Genomic DNA, 19,796 nt, shown 5'->3' on the forward strand with positions numbered 1-19,796 from the left:
TGAAATGCTATATTTCACCATAGCAGATCCAAACTATGCCATCAAAATAAAGTATTAAACGTAAAAATGCAATATTTCACAATAGTAGATCCAAACTATGCTAAGTAGGTAGCTAAGCTACCGATCGTCCATACTGCCAGTATGTTGACCATAAATAAATAAACTTCCCTCTATTGCCTACATGACGAAAATGTGCTAATATATATATATATAAGGCTAAATCACCTGTTGTCGTGGGTTCCTTTTGTGGACCTGTAATGTTCATATAACCATCATAACAATAACTTGATATAACATAGGCTACTTGTGGCCACAATTTTGGAAGAACAAATAAAACATTATCAACCTGTAGATTTGTGTTACTTGAATGCTGTGATTGGTAAGCTAGGAAGACATAGTCTACTATGTGGTCATTAGCCTAAATGACTATCTAGGCCAGTGGTTCTGGCTCTTTAATTTTAAGGACCCCCGTTTGATATGTACCAGGGCACAGGCCCCAATTTTTTCAGCCAAGGACCCCTTAGCTGACAGAGAGATGAAGCAGGGGTACTGATACAAGACCACCAACAGGAGACTCAACCTTTACAGACATATATACATATTATTTTACAAAGATTTATTTGGTAGATTAGCATTAGCATATGGCATGTGGCCAATCAAAACTGTCATTTATTATGAATAGCCTCATTTACATCGATCAAAACATATGACAATGTCATCTAATGACACTGCTGTGCAATTGATTCTGACGATGGGAAATGACTCAAATCAACGTACAGACGCATAGTACCCCCAAAGCTGAGCCACGCACTCTTATTAAATCATGGTCAATATTGCTTAATTTCTGCTCAAAGTTGAACTACAGTGAAGATCTCAGGCGTAGCAGGTCGTGGTTAAACGAGACAGTAGGCCTATGTGGACTGGAGTGCAGATCACAGGGGCCAGACTTGACGTTGAAGGGTACAGCTCCACCATGGGAATTGTACAATAATAATGAATTTAAGTACACCCCTGTAATTTGTTAGCCCCTTTGTTACTTAACAACAACATGGGTTAAAACACAACACTTAATCTCAAAGTACATTTCTTAGCAAAACAACACATAGACAGCTTCTTGGTTACTGTGAAATGTTATGCAAAAGGACAACGTGTGAATGAATGAATTACACTCTGTGTGTCTTTGCTCAAACACAGTGTACTTTATATAAAAGTTTCACAACAAAACAATTACATACAATCTGACATTCTTAAATATAAATGCACAATATTTTAGCAGCATCATGTTCACAGGTTCTTAATGGGGCTAACAGATATCTAGAGCTCAACAGTAACTCAAGATCTATTTGTCTGTCTAGGGACGTATTCATGTAGTAAATGGTGGCAATCACTTGACGCGACTACGACACATCAAAACATGCAACATTGATACTGACTTTGGGTTATTTATGAACACTCACACATTAACATACACGGGTTAAGTACCACACAGTACCGGTTTCCATCAGCCAGGCCTTGCGACACTAGCACACACATAGCTCTTGTGCTATGGCTGCTAGCTACTGTAGCATGAGTTGTTGTGGGGTAACATTTGAAGGTTATTTAACTGCATAAAACACAGAAACACACGAAAAGAAAATAACGCCAATCATACGAAAACATACATAAATATATAAGCAACATACACAAATACAATAAAGGTGTTTATCCCACAGAAAAACCATTAGTCATGCACATTCATCTTACCAACTATCTACATGCAATGCTTTCTCTGGCGCTGAGAGTTAAATGATCAAAACAACCATTTGCGCACGCGCAGGATCAACTGTGACGCACTCTTCAGGATTGAGGACCAAAGCAATCGATCACAGACTCACCAAAATAACACACTAGTCGATCCCAGAACTATAGATCAAGTATTGAACGGTTTTAAACGTACCCACACTCATACACAAAATAAGGAAATGACCCACAAATAACTGATGGCCAAAATAAATACATCATACACATACTTAAGGACAGGTCGTTCTTTTAATGGCCTGTCGTTAAAAGAAAATAAAAAAACACAATGACCTTCCCCAAGTGATACAATTAAACAGAGAAAACCTTCCCTAGGATGTCACAATCTATTGTCCCATTGTCATATTAAAATGTGACATTATGTTAAATTATGATATCATACAGTATGCAATATTGTTTTGAATATATATATATATATTTTTGCGGGTGAAAGTTATAGGAGTTCTGTACTGCAGAGAAGTAGACAGACTATGGAGGCATCAGAATTTTTTATTAAATTATAGAATGCACCAAAACATTAATAAGTGTCGACTTGAATCTATTTAAGCCACAATAAAGCCCCGATTTTATTTTTGATATGTTTTGCAGACAGGGTGCAGACAAACAATATGCAGACCTACTCAATCGCATTCGCATAGGCCAACCAACTGACATGGATCTGACACTTTTGAAATAGAAATAGCCCACATTTACCTGGAAACGCACTTCTGATAACAGGAACAAACAAAATAGTCAATACAGTCAATATCACTGCCTTACAAAAACTTCCAGGCACACTCATTGAATTAAAGGCCAAAGTCACAAGCCCCACAAGAACACACTTTACACCACCAGTTGACACTGCAGGCATGATAAAAAACACACCATTACCATATTACCTACAACTCAAAATCGGAGCCAAAGTCATGCTAACATCCAACATTGATATACAAGACAACCTCAGTAATGGCAGCCTAGGACAAGTCATTGACTTTCAATACAATTCCCTCAAAGAAGTGCAATACGTAATGGTACAATTTAATGACCCATATTCCAGCAAACACAGAAGACAAACACTGAACTTCGAAACGCAATATCCTACAATGAATGCCACTGCCATTGCATTAGTTGCATTTGACTTCAGCCTCCACAAAAACAGCACGTCAACTGCCACTGCAATCAACTTCCCACTTAGACTTGCATGGGCAACAACTGCCCACAAGATCCAAGGCCACACTGTTACAAAACCAAACCCACTGATCCTTGACTTTAACTGTTGGCTTGAGCATTCAATGCCATACGTTATGCTCTCACGCGTACAGTGCATCTCACAACTATTCATACTAGAATCACTTCCCATTGCTTTTACACAAATGTATCTTGCAACTAATAATGTTTCACTTACTTGCACTTTAGCTTCCACACATTTAGCTTGTTTCCATTTCCTACTCACTCAACTAACTACCCTCATTTGCTCACATTTGCATACATTCCCAAAAATGTTCTAACAACCGATAACAACCGCAACAATCAATCAACAATACATACCACAAATTACACACATCACACATACCAACAATCCACCATCTGCCATACCAGCCTGCCCTCACAAACCTGCATCCCAAAAACATCCAGCCACTGCCAACGCTCCGTTCAGCATGACATCTATGTCATTCTTTCTTGTTTACAAACAAACATACAGAACAATCAATGATATAAACATTAAAACTGGACATGAAAAAGGCATTTATTTGATAGATGACAAGTTGTATGTCTTTAGAATACATGTTCTAATAGATGATTACTCTCATGTCTCCAGCTTGTTGACAATACAGCAGCTAGGATTTGAACTGGTGTCAAACCAAGAAGATACAATAGGACTACATTTATCTGAACCACACAGGTCATTCAGTGAATGATTTGATGCCTCAATTAGCTCCTTGTTATCACTCTGGTTCAGCCAAGTGAGTCTCATTGAACATTAAACTACAATCTAGTTTATTTTCAGATAATAAGTTATTGATAATAGAGGTTTTATTTGTGAGAGATCTTAAACTGAGTAGAAACGACATGACACTGTGGTAAGATAGAGAAGATCCTTTATCAACAGACTGTTAAACCTACATTATCCAAGGTCTGAGGTGGTTCTTTTTTGTGATGTCATGCATGTAGCATCATGAGCTGTGATTGATCTACTTTTGAAGGGACAGACATACTGTACAGAAAACCCTGTTCTGCAGCCACACTGTACATTATTACTAGGGATATTTGTACAACAAACGGTCTATTTAATTCAAGTGATAATTGCAGAAACATTTGTATGATTCCAGAAGTCTTCACCACAGACCAGAGTCTCCAACACCCAGCTGTGTGTCTATGAAGAGTGACTGGTCAATGGATTTTCCTGCGACCTTCAGAAAAGAACCTGGACTTTCAAACACAAAGTAAGATCACTGATCTCTGTCAACTACATAGAGATAAGTGGACACATACATACAAATGGATCGACATAGAACTAATTGAAAAATATAAAATAGTTCTGCTGTTTTCCTGTTTTTACAAACAAACATACAGAACAATCAACATTAAAACTGGACATGAAAAAGGCATTTATTTGATAGATGACAAGTTTGTCTTTAGAATACATGTTGTAATAGATGATTACTCTCATGTCTCCAGCTTGTTGACAATACAGCAGCTAGGATTTGAACTGGTGTCAAACCAAGAAGATAAAATAGAACTACATTTATCTGAACCACACAGGTCATTCAGTGAATGATTTGATGCCTCAATTAGCTCCTTGTTATCACTCTGGTTCAGCCAAGTGAGTCTCATTGAACATTAAACTACAATCTAGTTTATTTTCAGATAAGAAGTCATTGATAATATAGAGCTTTTGTTTGTGAAATTGAGTAGAAACAACATGACACTGTGGTAGGGTAGAGAAGATCCTTTATCAACAGACTGTTAAACCTACATTGTGATAAGGAGCGCTATACGAGACCTTTACTGCTTGCTGCAATAATATTGTACGGGGTCCGCTCATAATTCCGACCTCCCATTATTCCGACACCCCAGTTGTCAGACAAACGTTAGTGTGAGGTTAGGGATAGGGTTAGTTATAATGAGGCCAGTCGGACCAACGGGACGTCGGAATAATGCGCTGTCGGGTGACATGACACCGATTGTAAAACTCCTCCTCCTCCTCGCTATCTAGATCAGGCTGATGAGGATGTTAAAATCAACCCACTGGCTTTTACTTAGTAGTGTTTGGACTGTCTTTAAAATAGGCGTCTAAGAAAAGTCAACCTACAATATTCAGATGTTATTATTCTAAAGGTTTTTTTATTGATGTCTCTTTTTTCTTTGTCTTTCTGATGATGAGAGCTGCTGTAAACCCCTGAATTTCCCTTTGGGGATGAAAAAACTAAACAGTTGCAGTGTGTAGTTTCTGAAGGAAGTCTCACAAATGTAAATGTGATTGGTGTTTAGTGGTGAAATGACATCGTACAGACTGGCTGCTTGTCTGTTTCATTTGGTTAAATGGAAATAGCAATTGCTTTAAAATAACAATGTTGGTGAAACTAAGATTTGCAGAGAGAAATAAAAACCTAAAATGAATACAATTATGAACAATGATCCAACTATCATGCTCTTCATGAGTTTCACTTTAAGTTCACCAGGTATTTAAGACTTTCATGGTCTGATGTGGTTCTGTTTTGTGATGTCATGCATGTAGCATCATGAGCTGTAAATGGTAAATGGTCAGGTTCATTTATATAGCGCTTTTATCCAAAGCGCTTTACACAGATTGTGCATTACATTACACATACATTCACACACTACTCCTGAGCCACTGCCGCCCCAGTGCATGACATTTTGTGATGTCATGCATGTAGCATCATGAGCTGTGATTGGTCTACTTTTGAGGGGACAGACCTACTGTACAGAAAACCCTGTTCTTCAGCCACACTATCAATTATTACCAGGAATATCTGCAACAAAGTGTCTTTTCAATTCAAATGATTATTATAAAAAACATTTATGTGATTCCAGAAGTCTTCACCACAGACCAGAGTCTCCAACACCCAGCTGTGTGTCTATGAAGAGTGACTGGTCAATGGATTTACCTGCGACCTTCAGTAATGAACCTGGACCTTCAAACACAAAGTAAGATCACTGAAATCTGTGAACTAGAGCATATCATCTTCTGATTTTTGCAACTCGGGACACACACGCGTGTGCGCGCACACACACACACACACAGACACAGACACAGACCACACACACACACACACACACACACACACACACACACACACACACACACACACACACACACACACACACACACACACACACACCACACAGACTTCTTTCCAACAATAAGCAGCCAGTAAAAGACAATGGTGACTCATACTTGTCAGAATCATTATATTGTAATAGTCATGCTTTATGTCATCTTGTTGAGGTGTCTGTTACAGTCTGTCAGAAATCACTCTCATCATTACACCTTGTTACTTTAGAGCTGCGCTTCTTTCCACTTTATCACAGATGCAATCTGTTCCTGTTTTTATAGATAACTAAATTATATGATCTACTATATCATGCAGAGATGTCGCTTGCCAAAAATGAAATGAATAAAGTGGGCATGAGTGAACTGCTGCGCAACGAATACCGCCCGCTCGCCCCAAAACACAGTCGCCCCGGGGAAAATCCGGCTGTATTCGCCTGGTATTCCTAAACATATCGGTAAACTATGCCTAAACCTAACCTTATTCCTAATCTTAACCTCAGAAAAACTATACCTAATCCTAAACCTATTTCTACCCTTATCGGTAAAACAAATACAACAATACAAGAACCGCTGGTCCGCCTGAAAAATGGGGGCGAGGGTGTTTTGGGGCAAGCTGCGGCAGAGCCTTTCCATGCGCGACACCGTCGCCCAACTTTCACCACTTTATCCATTGCAGAGAGACAGTCACTGTGCTTGCATAATATCCACGACCCACACGTGTTCGGGTCCCTTTATCGACAATTGGGTCCGGTTTGTTTCAGATTCTATCACCTCGGAAAATCCCGGTTCTGTTTATCAACACACACGAGCGAACCACGCTGGCTGATGAGGAGGAGACACAGCTGTGTCTATCAGCTGTTTTGTGGCGTATCAAAAATAGCACACATACAAGCTCACAACGCGGCGCATTGCAACGTGCTGTGAGCTTGTAGCTCTGATATTTTCAATGCGTGACACCATCGTACAACGAATAGGCGAATCTACTACTGCAGTGCGCAGCAGCAGCAGAGCAGGCTGTCGGGAATTAATCATGATAAAAACTTTAAATTATTATGATTTTAATGGTTGTTTGTAGCCAACTACTTTATCCAAATAATAATATTAATAATAGGCTTAAATGATAAAATAGCCTAATAACACCATTTTCCCAACCGGCCACGGTGGCCGGTGGTGTTTATAATTACCGGCCAATTAAAACTTTTACCGGTCAATGGCCGGTAAATACTGGCTAACGGAATCCCTGACACACACACACACACACACACACACACACACACACACACACACACACACACACACACACACACATACACACATACATACATACATACATACATACATACATACATACATACATACATATGTTAAATGTCCTATTATATTATATGTACATATTATTACAAGACTCTTATATAGTAATACGTTGTCTTCATCTCCACAGAGAGAGGAAGAGGAGTGGTTGTGTTGTGACAGAGCAGGCGTCCAGGTGTTCAGTGTGTGAGGAGGTTCTGACAGATCCAGTCTCTACCAGCTGTGGACACTGGTTCTGCAGACAGTGCATCACCTCATACTGGGACCAGTCTGCTCCAACAGGACACTATGGCTGTCCCCAGTGTGGACAGACATTCAGAAACACACCTAGACTGAAGACACCCAGTCAAACCACACCTGGACAAAGTAAGACTGGGCAGAATTTGAAAAAAAAGAAAGAAAAAAAAACTTTAAAAAATTGAATGCTTAAATTGCAGAAATCATAGTCAGACTAAAGGTTCAAATTATTGTATGTATCAATGTCTAAGTGTAAATAATGAAGTTAAACAATGATCATTAAAACAACAACATGATGACAAAAACAACAATTGTGCGCTGAGTGTTTAAAATATATATATTTTTTCTCATTTCAGATGTCAGTCTGCTGGTTGATTTGAATGATTATAAGATCAGTTTGAACAGTCTTGATGATGTGAAACACCACATGACAGAAGAGTCTGGAACCTCCCTCACCAGCACCTACACAGAGCTCTACATCACAGAGGGAGAGAGTGAAGGGGTTAATAGCCAACATGAGGTGATACAGCTTGAGACAGCTTCCAACATGAAGACCTTCCATGACACACCAATCAACTGCTGTGACATCTTTAAACCCCTCCCTGGCAGAAAGACACCCATCAGAAGAGTTCTGACCAAGGGCATCGCTGGCATTGGAAAAACATTCTCTGTGCGTAAGTTCACTCTGGACTGGGCAAAGGGTTTGGAAAATCAAGATGTAAATCTCCTGGTCCCCTTTTCATTCCGGGAGCTGAACTTGGTCAGAGATGAGCAGTACAGTCTTCTCACACTGATCCATGATTTCCACCCAACATTAAAGAAGGTCACAGCAGAGCAGCTCGCTGTCTGGAAAGTTGGCTTCATCTTTGATGGTCTGGATGAAAGCAGGTTTCCATTGTACTTCCAAAAAAATTACATTGTTTCTGATGTCACAGTGACATCATCAGTGGACGTACTGTTGACAAACCTAATCAAGGGGAATCTGCTCCCCTCAGCCCTCCTCTGGATAACCACCAGGCCTGCAGCAGCCAATCAGATCCCTCCTGCATGTGTTGACATGGTGACAGAAGTGCGAGGGTTCACAGATCCCCAGAAGGAGAAGTACTTTAGGAAAAGATTCAGTGAAGAGAAGTTGGCCGACAGAGTCCTCTCACACTTGAAGACATCAAGGACCCTCCACATCATGTGTCACATCCCACTCTTCTGTTGGATCATTGCTACCGTTCTGCTGGACATGTTGAGGACACACACGATAGGACAGCTGCCCAAGACCCTGACTGAGATGTGCTGCCACTTCCTGTTGGTTCAGACAAAGAAAAAGAAGCAGAAGTATGATGAGACTCATGATGTGAAAAAGAAAGAACAAGAAAAAGGGAATCAACAGCACCTCATGAAGACTGACAGGGATGTTCTTCTGAAGCTGGGAAGGCTGGCATTTGAACACCTAAACAGAGGTAGCATCATGTTCTACCAAGAAGACCTGGACGAATGTGGTCTTGATGTGAAAGAAGCCTCACTGTACTCAGGAGTGTGCACAAAGATCTTCAAAAGAGAGAGTGTGCTGTTCCAGAAAACAGTCTACAGCTTTGTTCATCTGAGCATCCAGGAGTTTCTGGCTGCAGTCTACCTGTTCCACTGTTTCACAAAGGGTTGGTGGAACGATCGTGTGGTGGAGACATTTCTTGGTGGTAGATTTAATTCCCTGGATGTCTTCCTGACCAAAGCCACCACTAAAGCCCTGGAGAGTAAAAATGGCCACTTGGACCTCTTTGTCCGCTTCCTTCATGGCCTCTCTCTGGAGTCCAACCAGAGACTTTTAGGAGGCCTACTGGATCAGAAAAAGAACAGCCCAGAGAGCATCCAGAGAGCCATCAACAACCTGAAGGAGTTGAGAAATGATGCCTCTCCTGACAGATGTATTAACATCTTCCACTGTTTGATGGAGATGAATGACCACTCAGTACATCAGGAGATCCAACAGTACCTGAAGTCAGAGAACAGAACAGAGAAACTGTCTGAGACCCAGTGTTCAGCTCTGGCTGTCATGCTGCAGACGTCAGAGGAGGTTCTGGAAGAGCTGGACCTGGACAAATACAACACTTCAGAGGGGGGGCGAAGGAGACTGATCCCAGCTGTGAGGAACTGCAGGAAGGCTCGGTTAGTAGTCAAGTGAATATAGACATCCTAGAGTCAATCTGCCATTACAATTAACACTATAATTAGAAATGAAGGTTGACATAAAAGTTCCAATAATGCTGTCTTGTGTCTCAAATAGTGACTAGTGGTTTTGTGTGTATGTGCAAATAAAGGCCAGACCAAAATAAAGCAGGGTAAAAACTAAACTAAGAGTCTAAAAGCCCTGCTGGTTGAACCCACTGACATTGCCATCCTCTCAGTAGAGGAACTTAAAATATTTGTTTTCAATGGGCCTCGTTCACACAGCTCTTAACATTTCTGCTATATTCTTTAGTTTAGGTTTGCGTCTAAATAAAGAGCTACGTCTGATTCATGAAAGGCTGTGTAAAGCCTTGATTTGTGTGTGTCTCACGTGTATCATATGATGAAGTCCACCAAATCAAATGTGTTCATGTGTTCATCATTTGCATTGTTCCATGTCCCTTTTAACACCATAAAAAACATTAAACCCTCTTTACTGTGGTGAAAGTTCAAAGGTGTCAGATCTATAAGCTTACAATGCTTTGCATCGCAACACCTTGACAGCTTGTAGGTCTGGTTTATTTGGACAGCGAGTCCCTCTCATGCGATGTAATGTAGGCCTAAACAACAGCCAAAGCTTTGTGATGTGACATAACATAATATAGCACCATTTTAAAGAGAAAATGGTACAAAGGTTGAGCTAGAGGAAAGGTCATGGGGTCATTTGATCCATAGTGTTCATTCTCCAGGGACCCTGCGTATGATATGGTAGCATGAAGGTGCACAACACATTTGGCAATATTTTTAAAGATATGTTGTTTGTGTCCAAAGTGTTGTGCCTGGTGCCTGAATAAAATATAAATAAAATAAATAAAATGCCATTACCAATGCTGTAGTACAGCTGAATATCCATGGACAACTTATAAACAACCTATGTTTGTCCAAGCTCCAGATTCAATCATTGTATTACAACTCCCACAGTTCACCAGTTGAGCTCCTTTACTCTGTTAAAGGGCCATAAAACCCGGAGCTCAAAACCCTAAACCATCATTATACATATTTTTTATTTTTAATGCTGGTCTAACAATCAGTTGTTTGTAAAGCTTTTACACATGTTTGTCAGTAAATATGAAATGTATTTGCTCATTCTCACTTTAATCATTTCACATCTTCAACTGCTGGTTGAACATTGCTCTCTTCCTCTGTTCAGTCTTTCTGTGACGTCTAGTGGTGTTGACCGTTCCACACTCTGCCCCTCCCCCCACCTCAGACCTTTTTTGGGGGGGGTTGCATTCCTGAGCCAAAATAGAATATTAGCGGTGTCTCCTGTGGTAGAAAAACAATGCAAAACTATATTAAAGAAAAGTATGTAAACTCAAAAACAACTCTCACAGTGTAATCACTATGAGCCTACTGATGATCCAGGTTTAAAGAGAATGTTTTAAATATGGTTTTGCTCTTGTTAAGATTGGTTTCCTATTAATGTCAATTAGTCAAACTAGAGGTTCGGGCCGCTTCGTGGCCCTCACATCTACGGTGCACCAGTAATCCAACTGATATGGCCATATATGGAGATCTCTATCTGTCAGTACTTGTCCTTTTTATGGGACACTGCGCCTATGTCACACATGCGCAGTAGGGTGGGCCTAGTGGCCAAAAGAAAAGGTGGCTAAAATGTGCCTGAATAGAAATAATGTAGTTTTATATTAACTGTACAATATGTAAGTACATTGAAGGTGGGGAAAGAAGCCTAGGCATTAGCCAGAGCACTGATCAATAGTCTGTGGCAAGTTTGGAGGCAAGTGGAGACCTCGTGTGCTGACCAACCCGGGACGTACACCACAGCGTGGGCATTTTAATTAAAGTAGGATATTGGATTTAGCTTCAGGAATGTCAAAAATACAAAATAACTCAAATCTCCATGAATTCAAGGTGTAATTGATAGGGAAAAAGTATTTTTTGGGATGAAATATTCCTTTAATGTAAGACAAAACTATATTAGTATACTCAGCATACTGTAGGTGAAGTGCACACATGTAACATGAAGGTAACCAACATTAATTGGACTCATCCAATCGCCGACAGACGACCCCAACCTTAATACACACAGAACAACAGGAGAACTCAAGTCCTCAAACTATTCATAAGTGTCCTCTTTATGAGTTATTCTACCATGAAAACAGACCATACCATATGAGAAATGGACCATACCATTAGTGAAGGGGTGTACAGAGGATGGCTTTTTCAACAGTGAGCTTGGTTACTCAGATTTACTTACATTACATTAACTTTTCATCTGTTGTTTGCTTCCCTGTTCTCTGATCATACTTAAACTGTTTATGTCTGTATAACTAGATACAGTAGGAGATCTCTTAGTTAACTTCCATGGCAGTGAACTAGGTGTAATTTGTTTTGATAGTCTCTTATTTAATCTGTATTTACAGACTTGTTGGCTGTAACCTCAGACAGACAGAGGTTGAAGTTGTGGCTTCAGCTCTCAGCTCTAATCCTTCTCATTTGAGAGAATTGGACCTCAGCAAAAACAACCTGCAGCGCTTAGGACCTCTGCTCTTAGCTGGACTGAAGAGTCTGCACTGTAGACTGGAGATTCTAAGGTAAGATACATTTACCCGATTTATTATTTCAAAATAATATTTGGTTATTGTATTTAATATATGTTTAATTGAGATATATACTCAAGCTCTCAATGCGTTGCTGACGCGACGCATTGTGAGCTTGTAGATCTACTATTTTCGCCGTACGACAGAGTATACATTGGGCTGTAACGAGTGCAGTGTCGGGTTACTATAGTAACTTGACTGAACGCAGTCAATGAACAAACCAAGATGAGACGACATGTATTTCTGCTGCCATGCACCTGTCTCACTCTCTCACTGCCATGCACCTGTCTCACTCTCTCACTGACATGCACCTGTCTCTCTCTCTCACTGCCATGCACCTGTCTCTCTCTCTCACTGACATGCACCTGTCTCACTCTCTCACTGAGAGAGCTCTTTATTTACACCAACTGATCTGGCCATATATGGAGATCTCTATCTGTCAGTCCTTGTCCTTTTTATGGGACACTGCGCCTATGTCACACATGTGCAGTAGGGTGGGCCTAGCGGCCAAAAAAAAGTGGCTAAAATGTGCCTGAATAGAAATAATGTAGTTTTATATTAACTGTACAATATGTAAGTACATTGAAGGTGGGGAAAGAAGCCTAGGCATTAGCCAGAGCACCAATCAATAGTCTGTGGCAAGTTTGGAGGCAAGTGGAGACCTCGTGTGCTGACCAACCCGGGACGTACACCACAGCGTGGGCAATTTAATTAAAGTAGTAGAATATTGGATTTAGGTTCAAGAATGTCACAAATACTAAAAAACTAAAATCTCCATTAATTCAAGGTTTAGTTGATAGGGAAATAGTTTTTTTGGGTTGAAATATTCCTTTAATGGAAGACAAAACTATATTAGTATACTCAGCATACTGTAGGTGAAATGCACACATGTAACATGAAGGTAACCAACATTAATTGGACTCATCCAATCGCCGACAGACGACCCCAACCTTAAAGGTTTAATGACATTCACTTTTACACCACATTCAAAGTCTTTGTCCTGGTCCTTCAAAAGTGTACAAAAAGTTTTAAGTGAAAATTCCATTCCAGTGATCTATGGCAGGTGTTTTTCTCTCACATTTCTAAAGCCTTTTCAACTGCAATGAAAAAAGAAATCTTTGCCTGCGGGTGTCGCTGGTGAGGGATTTTGCCTGTCAATCATCGCCTCTGCTCCGCCCCCCCCAAAGGAAAGGATAGGGGAGGGGAGGGGCGAGGAGGAGAGTGGGCGGGATTATTTGACAGTGACCTCACTGTCGAAGGGCCAAGCTCAGATTACTTTTCAGCCTAATTATTCAGAAAACCCCAGACCACAGAAAATCCACTGAATGTTTTAAGTTCAGGTTTTTTGGGTGTAATTGAGGTCATAAAACCCCAAATAAAACATTGAAAATAAAAAAAGTGAAAATGAATGTCATGATACCTTTAATACACACAGAACAACAGGAGAACTCAAGTCCTCAAACTATTCATATGTGTCCTCTTTATGAGTTATTCTACCATGAAAACAGACCATACCATATGAGAAATGGACCATACCATTAGTGAAGGGGTGTACAGAGGATGGCTTTTTAAACAGTGAACTTGGTTACTCAGATTTACTTACATTACAGTAACTTTTCATCTGTTGTTTACTTCCCTGTTCTCTGATCATACTTAAACTGTTATACAGTAGGAGATCTCTTAGTTAACTTCCATGACAGTGAACTAGGTATAATTTTTGTTGATAGTCTCTTATTTAATCTGTATTTACAGACTTGTTGGCTGTAACCTCAGACAGACAGAGGTTGAAGTTGTGGCTTCAGCTCTCTGCTCTAATCCTTCTCATTTGAGAGAATTGGACCTCAGCAAAAACAACCTGCAGAAAGCAGATCTGCTCTTTGCTGGACTGAAGAGTCTGCACTGTAGACTGGAAATTCTACGGTAAGATACATTTACCTGATTTATTATTTCAAAATAATATTTGGTTATTGTATTTAATATATGTTTAATTGAGAGATATATACTCAAGCTCTCAATGCGTTGCTGACGCGACACATTGTGAGCTTGTAGATCTACTATTTTCGCCGCACGACCCCGTCGTACGACAGAGTATACATTTGGCTGTAACGTGTGCAGTGTCTGGTATCTATAGTAACGTGACTGAACGCTGTCAATGAACAAACCAAGATGAGACAACATGTATTTCTGCTGACATGCACCTGTCTCACTCTCTCACTGAGAGAGCTCTTTATTTACACCAACTGATATGGCCATATACTGTATGGAGATCTCTATCTGTCAGTCCTTGTCCTTTTTATGGGACACTGCGCCTATGTCACACATGCACAGTAGGATGGACCTCGCGGCCAAAAAAAAAGTGGCTAAAATGTGCCTGAATAAAAATAATGTAGTTTTATATTAACTGTACAATATGTAAGTACATTGAAGGTGGGGAAAGAAGCCTAGGCATTAGCCAGAGCACTGATCAATAGTCTGTGTTAAGTTTGAAGGCAAGTGGAGACCTCGTGTGCTGACCAACCGGGACGTACACCACAGCGTGGGTATTTTAATTAAAGTAGTAGGATATTGGATTTAGCTTCAGGAATGTCACAAATACTAAACAACTCAAATCTCCATGAATTCAAGGTGTAATTGATAGGGAAAAAAGTATTTTTGGGGTGAAATGTTCCTTTAATGGAAGACAAAACTATATTAGTATACTCAGCATACTGTAGGTGAAGTGCACACATGTAACATGAAGGTAACCAACATTAATTTGACATTAATCCAATCGCCGACAGACGACCCCAACCTTAGTACACACAGAACAACAGGAGAACTTAAGTCCTCAAACTATTCATATGTGTCCTCTTTATGAGTTATTCTACCATGAAAACAGACCATACCATATGAGAAATGGACCATACCATTAGTGAAGGGGTGTAAAGAGGATGGCTTTTTAAACATTGAGCTTGATTACTCAGATTACTTACATTACATTAAAGTAATACTAGGTAACTGTTTCAACAAAACTAAAGTTAAATTGTATATCTTTTGTGAGTGGCAAAAGTTTCACAACACCCACTCCATGAATTTCACCCCCGAAAGCCTTTTCTATTATAATTTATATTGAAAAGATGGCTCGGTGAGCCTTTCCCGCGAAAATGACGTCATCCGGCCGGAAAACGGAAAAGGAAATGCACCGGTTTCCTGTTTGGCCAGGAACTACCGCACTGGTTTCCTGTTTGGCCAGGAACTACTGCGCTAATAACAAAAGGGAAACTCACGCTGATTTTAAGAGATTGTATGATTTGAAGGTCGAAAAACTACAGAAAAAGAAAATACAGCTCAAGGTAACTAAAGCTCCACTGGCTAAGAGAAACGATCCACAGATCGTATAAAACAATTAAAAGAACGCTTTTTGAAACGTTTCCGTCTTCCGGTGAAAACAAATGGAATTCTGGGTAACAGAGGAATAAACAAACGGCCTGCAGTGACGGTAATGACCAGCAGAGGCTGCTAAAAATCGTTATTTGTGGACCTGCACTGTATAACTTAACTTTTCATCTGTTGTTTACTTCCCTGTTCTCTGATCATACTTTTCAACTGTTTATGTCTGTATAACTAGATACAGTAGGAGATCTCTTAGTATGTCACCAAACGTATCATATATGATACACACATTACACTGATTTTTTAATAAATCAGTGTAATGAATACTTGGACCAAGAACCTGTTGTATCATATCTGACACATCCCCACTTCCCCCTGGACCATACCATTTGCACTGCAGGTAGTTACAGAGCCTCAGGTGGTCTGACCCAAAATGGCTGCCATCAACTAAACAGGAGAGGTTGATGCACTACTAACAAACAATTATTTTTTTAAGCAGTTCGGGTACGTTTTCCTAGTATATCTTTACTAATATTTTGAAATAAGTGTTGGATAACTTGAATGCACTTATGAGCTCTCAAAATTTAGCATTTGAGTTTGTTTTCATGATGTCAAAAGTGTTTGTATCATATTTGATACTACAGGTCTATAGTCCTTTATGATTTGTATCATATTTGATACTACATGTCTAAAATAAATGTTTTTGTAATGTTAAAACCGACTTGATTTTTTTTTTTTTTTCCAAAATTTTATCCCACGATTTTGTAACCCTATTTTTTACACCCAGTGCCAATCTCTATGTAATCCTGGGCACTACACTCCCTCTGCCAACCTAGGGAGGCCAGGGCCGAGCTCATGCCTCCTTCAATGCATGAGAGCTAACTGACCTTCTTATCACCTGACAGGGGAGAGTTTCCCTGGTTGGACGTAGCGCGTGGAAGGAACACGTTATTCCAACCAGTTCCTTTCCCCTCCATCAGGCGCCCCGGCTGGCCAGGGGGAGGCAGTAAAACCGACTTGAAATACCCCTTTTAATACCCCTTGTATCAAATATGATACAACAAATAAATGATACAAAGGAATGTTAAAAAAAATAAAACAAAATCAAAAATGTTTTAAGACCCAATAAAGTGTCCCTTTTCAAAATTTTGGAATTTTCTGACCTTTCCTTCATAGTTCAGGTTCTAGAGGGTTAACTTCCATGACAGTGAACAAGGTGTAATTTTTTTTGATAGTCTCTTATTTAATCTGTATTTACAGACTTGTTGGCTGTAACCTCAGAAAGACAGAGGTTGAAGTTGTGGCTTCAGCTCTAAGCTCTAATCCTTCTCATTTGAGAGAATTGGACCTCAGCGAAAACGACCTGCAGGAATCAGGATTACTGCTCTCTGCTGGACTGAAGAGTCTGCACTCTACACTGGAAATTCTAAGGTAAGATACATTTACCCGATCTTGATCAATTCTGTGTTATTAGGTACTGTATTATGTGAATATATTATGAATGCTGTGATGAGAATGTATTAATAAGATTGATATCATGGGAACCTAAGCCTACCTCCATGTCATACCCTGCTGAGATACAAAATTACACTATCGTTGTTGGATGTATTTTGTCAGATCATCATCTTCTAGTTTTGATTATTTATATTGATATTAATGGGTGCAAGCGTCCACTTCAGTAATAGAGATTTCACTAGATGATCACCCTTAAAAAGTTGTGCAGGTACAAATGTGATCTCCATTTCCTCCCTATGAGCATGTGGTATTTTTCTCCTTCCTATGAAACATCTTTCTGAACTCTGTATATCTGAATTCCTAATACTCACCATTGTGATGGAGAAAACATTTGGGGTTGATGAACTTCTCATTCGTATAGATTATTATTTGGTCTCTAAAGTTTAAAAAAGATCAAATACAGACACAGAGAGCAGGAACATCCTCAAACATTTAAAATTACATTTGTGAGAAACATTAGGATAGCCTTGTTCATTTGTAGAAATTTTCAAATTATCTTGCAATGAGTGTTTGATGGTAGTAACAGCCTTGTATTAAAATCTGCAAATGCATTAACTATAGTGGGACAAGTGAGCTGAACTTTATCTTTTCCTTTCCACCTCTTGGGTCACTAGTCCAAAATCCTGACAGTCCATCACGGCCAGGTCCAGGTTCTCAATCCAGGAATAATGTATATATAATGTGTTTCATGTATTATTTTCTTTTTTTGTATCTGTTATTTCATTCTTCATTCAGACTGGCTCACTGCTGCTTGTCAGAGAGATGCTGTGAAGTTCTGGCCTCAGCTGTAAACTCTCATCCCTCCCTAAGAGAGTTGGACCTGAGCCTCAACATGGTGAATGATTCAGTTCTGGAGAACTGCATGTGAGTAGACTTGGACTGTGTCCATGTTGGATAGTACAGTGAATGTACAGTGTTCCCCTCATGTGTCTCTTAACGGTGTATTCACTTTGTCATAAATAGATGCAAATATGTATGTATATTTAGTTAATACTTTAACCAACTAACAAGTAATATCTGTCGGGTTCAGGTCAGGTCAGTTGTCTGGTCAGTTAAGCACAGTAATACCATGGTCAGTACACCAGTTACTAGTAGTTTTGACACAGTGGGCAGATGCCAAGTCCTGCCAAAAATCTCCTGGTAGATGCTGTGTTGACTCCAGTGTGAAGTTTTCACTGTCAGTGATGATGTTGGGTGTCATCATGTCATCTGGTGTTGGTCCACTGTGTTTTATCAAGTCCAGAGTCAACACAGCATCTATCAGGAGATGTTAGAGGACTTTGTGCTTCAGTATGTTGACAAGCTTTATGGAGATGCTGATTTCATTTTCTATCAGGACTCGGCTCCTGCCCACAGCGTCAACACTACTAGTAACTGGTGTACTGACCATGGTATTACTGTGATGTACTGACCAGACAACTGACCTGACCTGAACCCCACAGAGAGTCTAGGTTGTATTGTCAAGAGGAAGGTGTGAGAAAAAACAAAAAAAGGTTTTAAATATGTCACTGAATGTGCAATGAATCAAGAATATATGAAAGTTTCACTTTTTGAACTAATATGTATATTCTAAACAATATTATATCTAAATAATATTCTGTACATTTGTGGTTGAGAAATAACGAGACATTATCCAAGATATATCTGCATAGTAAACTTGCATTAAGAACAAGATATATCTGCATAGTATACTTGCATTAAGAATAAGATATATCTGCATAGTAAACTTGCATTAAGAATAAGATATATCTGCATAGTAAACTTGCATTAAGAACAAGATATATCTGCATAGTAAACTTGCATTAAGAACAAGATATATCTGCATAGTAAACTTGCATTAAGAACAAGATATATCTGCATAGTAACTTGCATTAAGAACAAGATATATCTGCATAGTAAACTTGCATTAAGAACAAGATATATCTGCATAGTAAACTTGCATTAAGAACAAGATATATCTGCATAGTAAACTTGCAATAAGAAGGGATAAAGGAGAGGGGAGTGCTAGGGGTTAAGGTGGAGTCTGAGGAGGTGATGAGATCCAAACTGGGCAGCAGTGAGTATGTTTGGATGGGCTGCAGGGCCAAGATAATGATAGGAGAAACACTGTAGTGTCAGGTAGTGGAGACGTTGTGTTAGACAGTTAGACATTGATGTATTGTTGTTCTATTTCCTACAGAGTGAAACATGGAGGAGAAGATTGGCTTAATCCTAGAAAATGTGAGTATCTGTCTGTCTGTGTCAATATCACACATTAACATTGTATACACTGTTTTATAGTGGTGTAAAATAACTGAGTACATTTACTCAAGTACTGTCCTTAAGTACACTTTTGAGGATTTTTTACTTTACCAAAGTAGTTCCCAATTTCAATACTTTTACTTCTACTCCATTACATCTCAGAGGCAAATATTGTACTTTTACTCCACTACAATTATTTTGACAGCTTTAGTTACTAGTTACTTAGCAGATTTAGATTATTATTACAACACATTCATGAACCACTTCAG

General features: G+C 39.5%; 1 protein-coding gene across 1 annotated transcript in view; it reads left to right on the forward strand.

The window, feature by feature from the left end:
- LOC308094999 (NACHT, LRR and PYD domains-containing protein 12-like) overlaps positions 1 to 19,796 on the forward strand; it is a 518,863-nt gene that overhangs the window by 184,865 nt on the left and 314,202 nt on the right. Inside the window, exons 13-15 of the mRNA XM_080441848.1 lie at positions 7,978 to 9,778; positions 12,223 to 12,393; positions 14,152 to 14,319. Coding sequence (XP_080297974.1) covers positions 7,978 to 9,778; positions 12,223 to 12,393; positions 14,152 to 14,319 — 2,140 coding nt within the window. The remainder of the gene's footprint in view (positions 1 to 7,977; positions 9,779 to 12,222; positions 12,394 to 14,151; positions 14,320 to 19,796) is intronic.

The sequence above is a fragment of the Gymnoscopelus braueri genome (assembly GCF_963280865.1).
Source record: "Gymnoscopelus braueri genome assembly, chromosome: 11".
Taxonomy (NCBI): Eukaryota; Metazoa; Chordata; class Actinopteri; order Myctophiformes; family Myctophidae; genus Gymnoscopelus; species Gymnoscopelus braueri.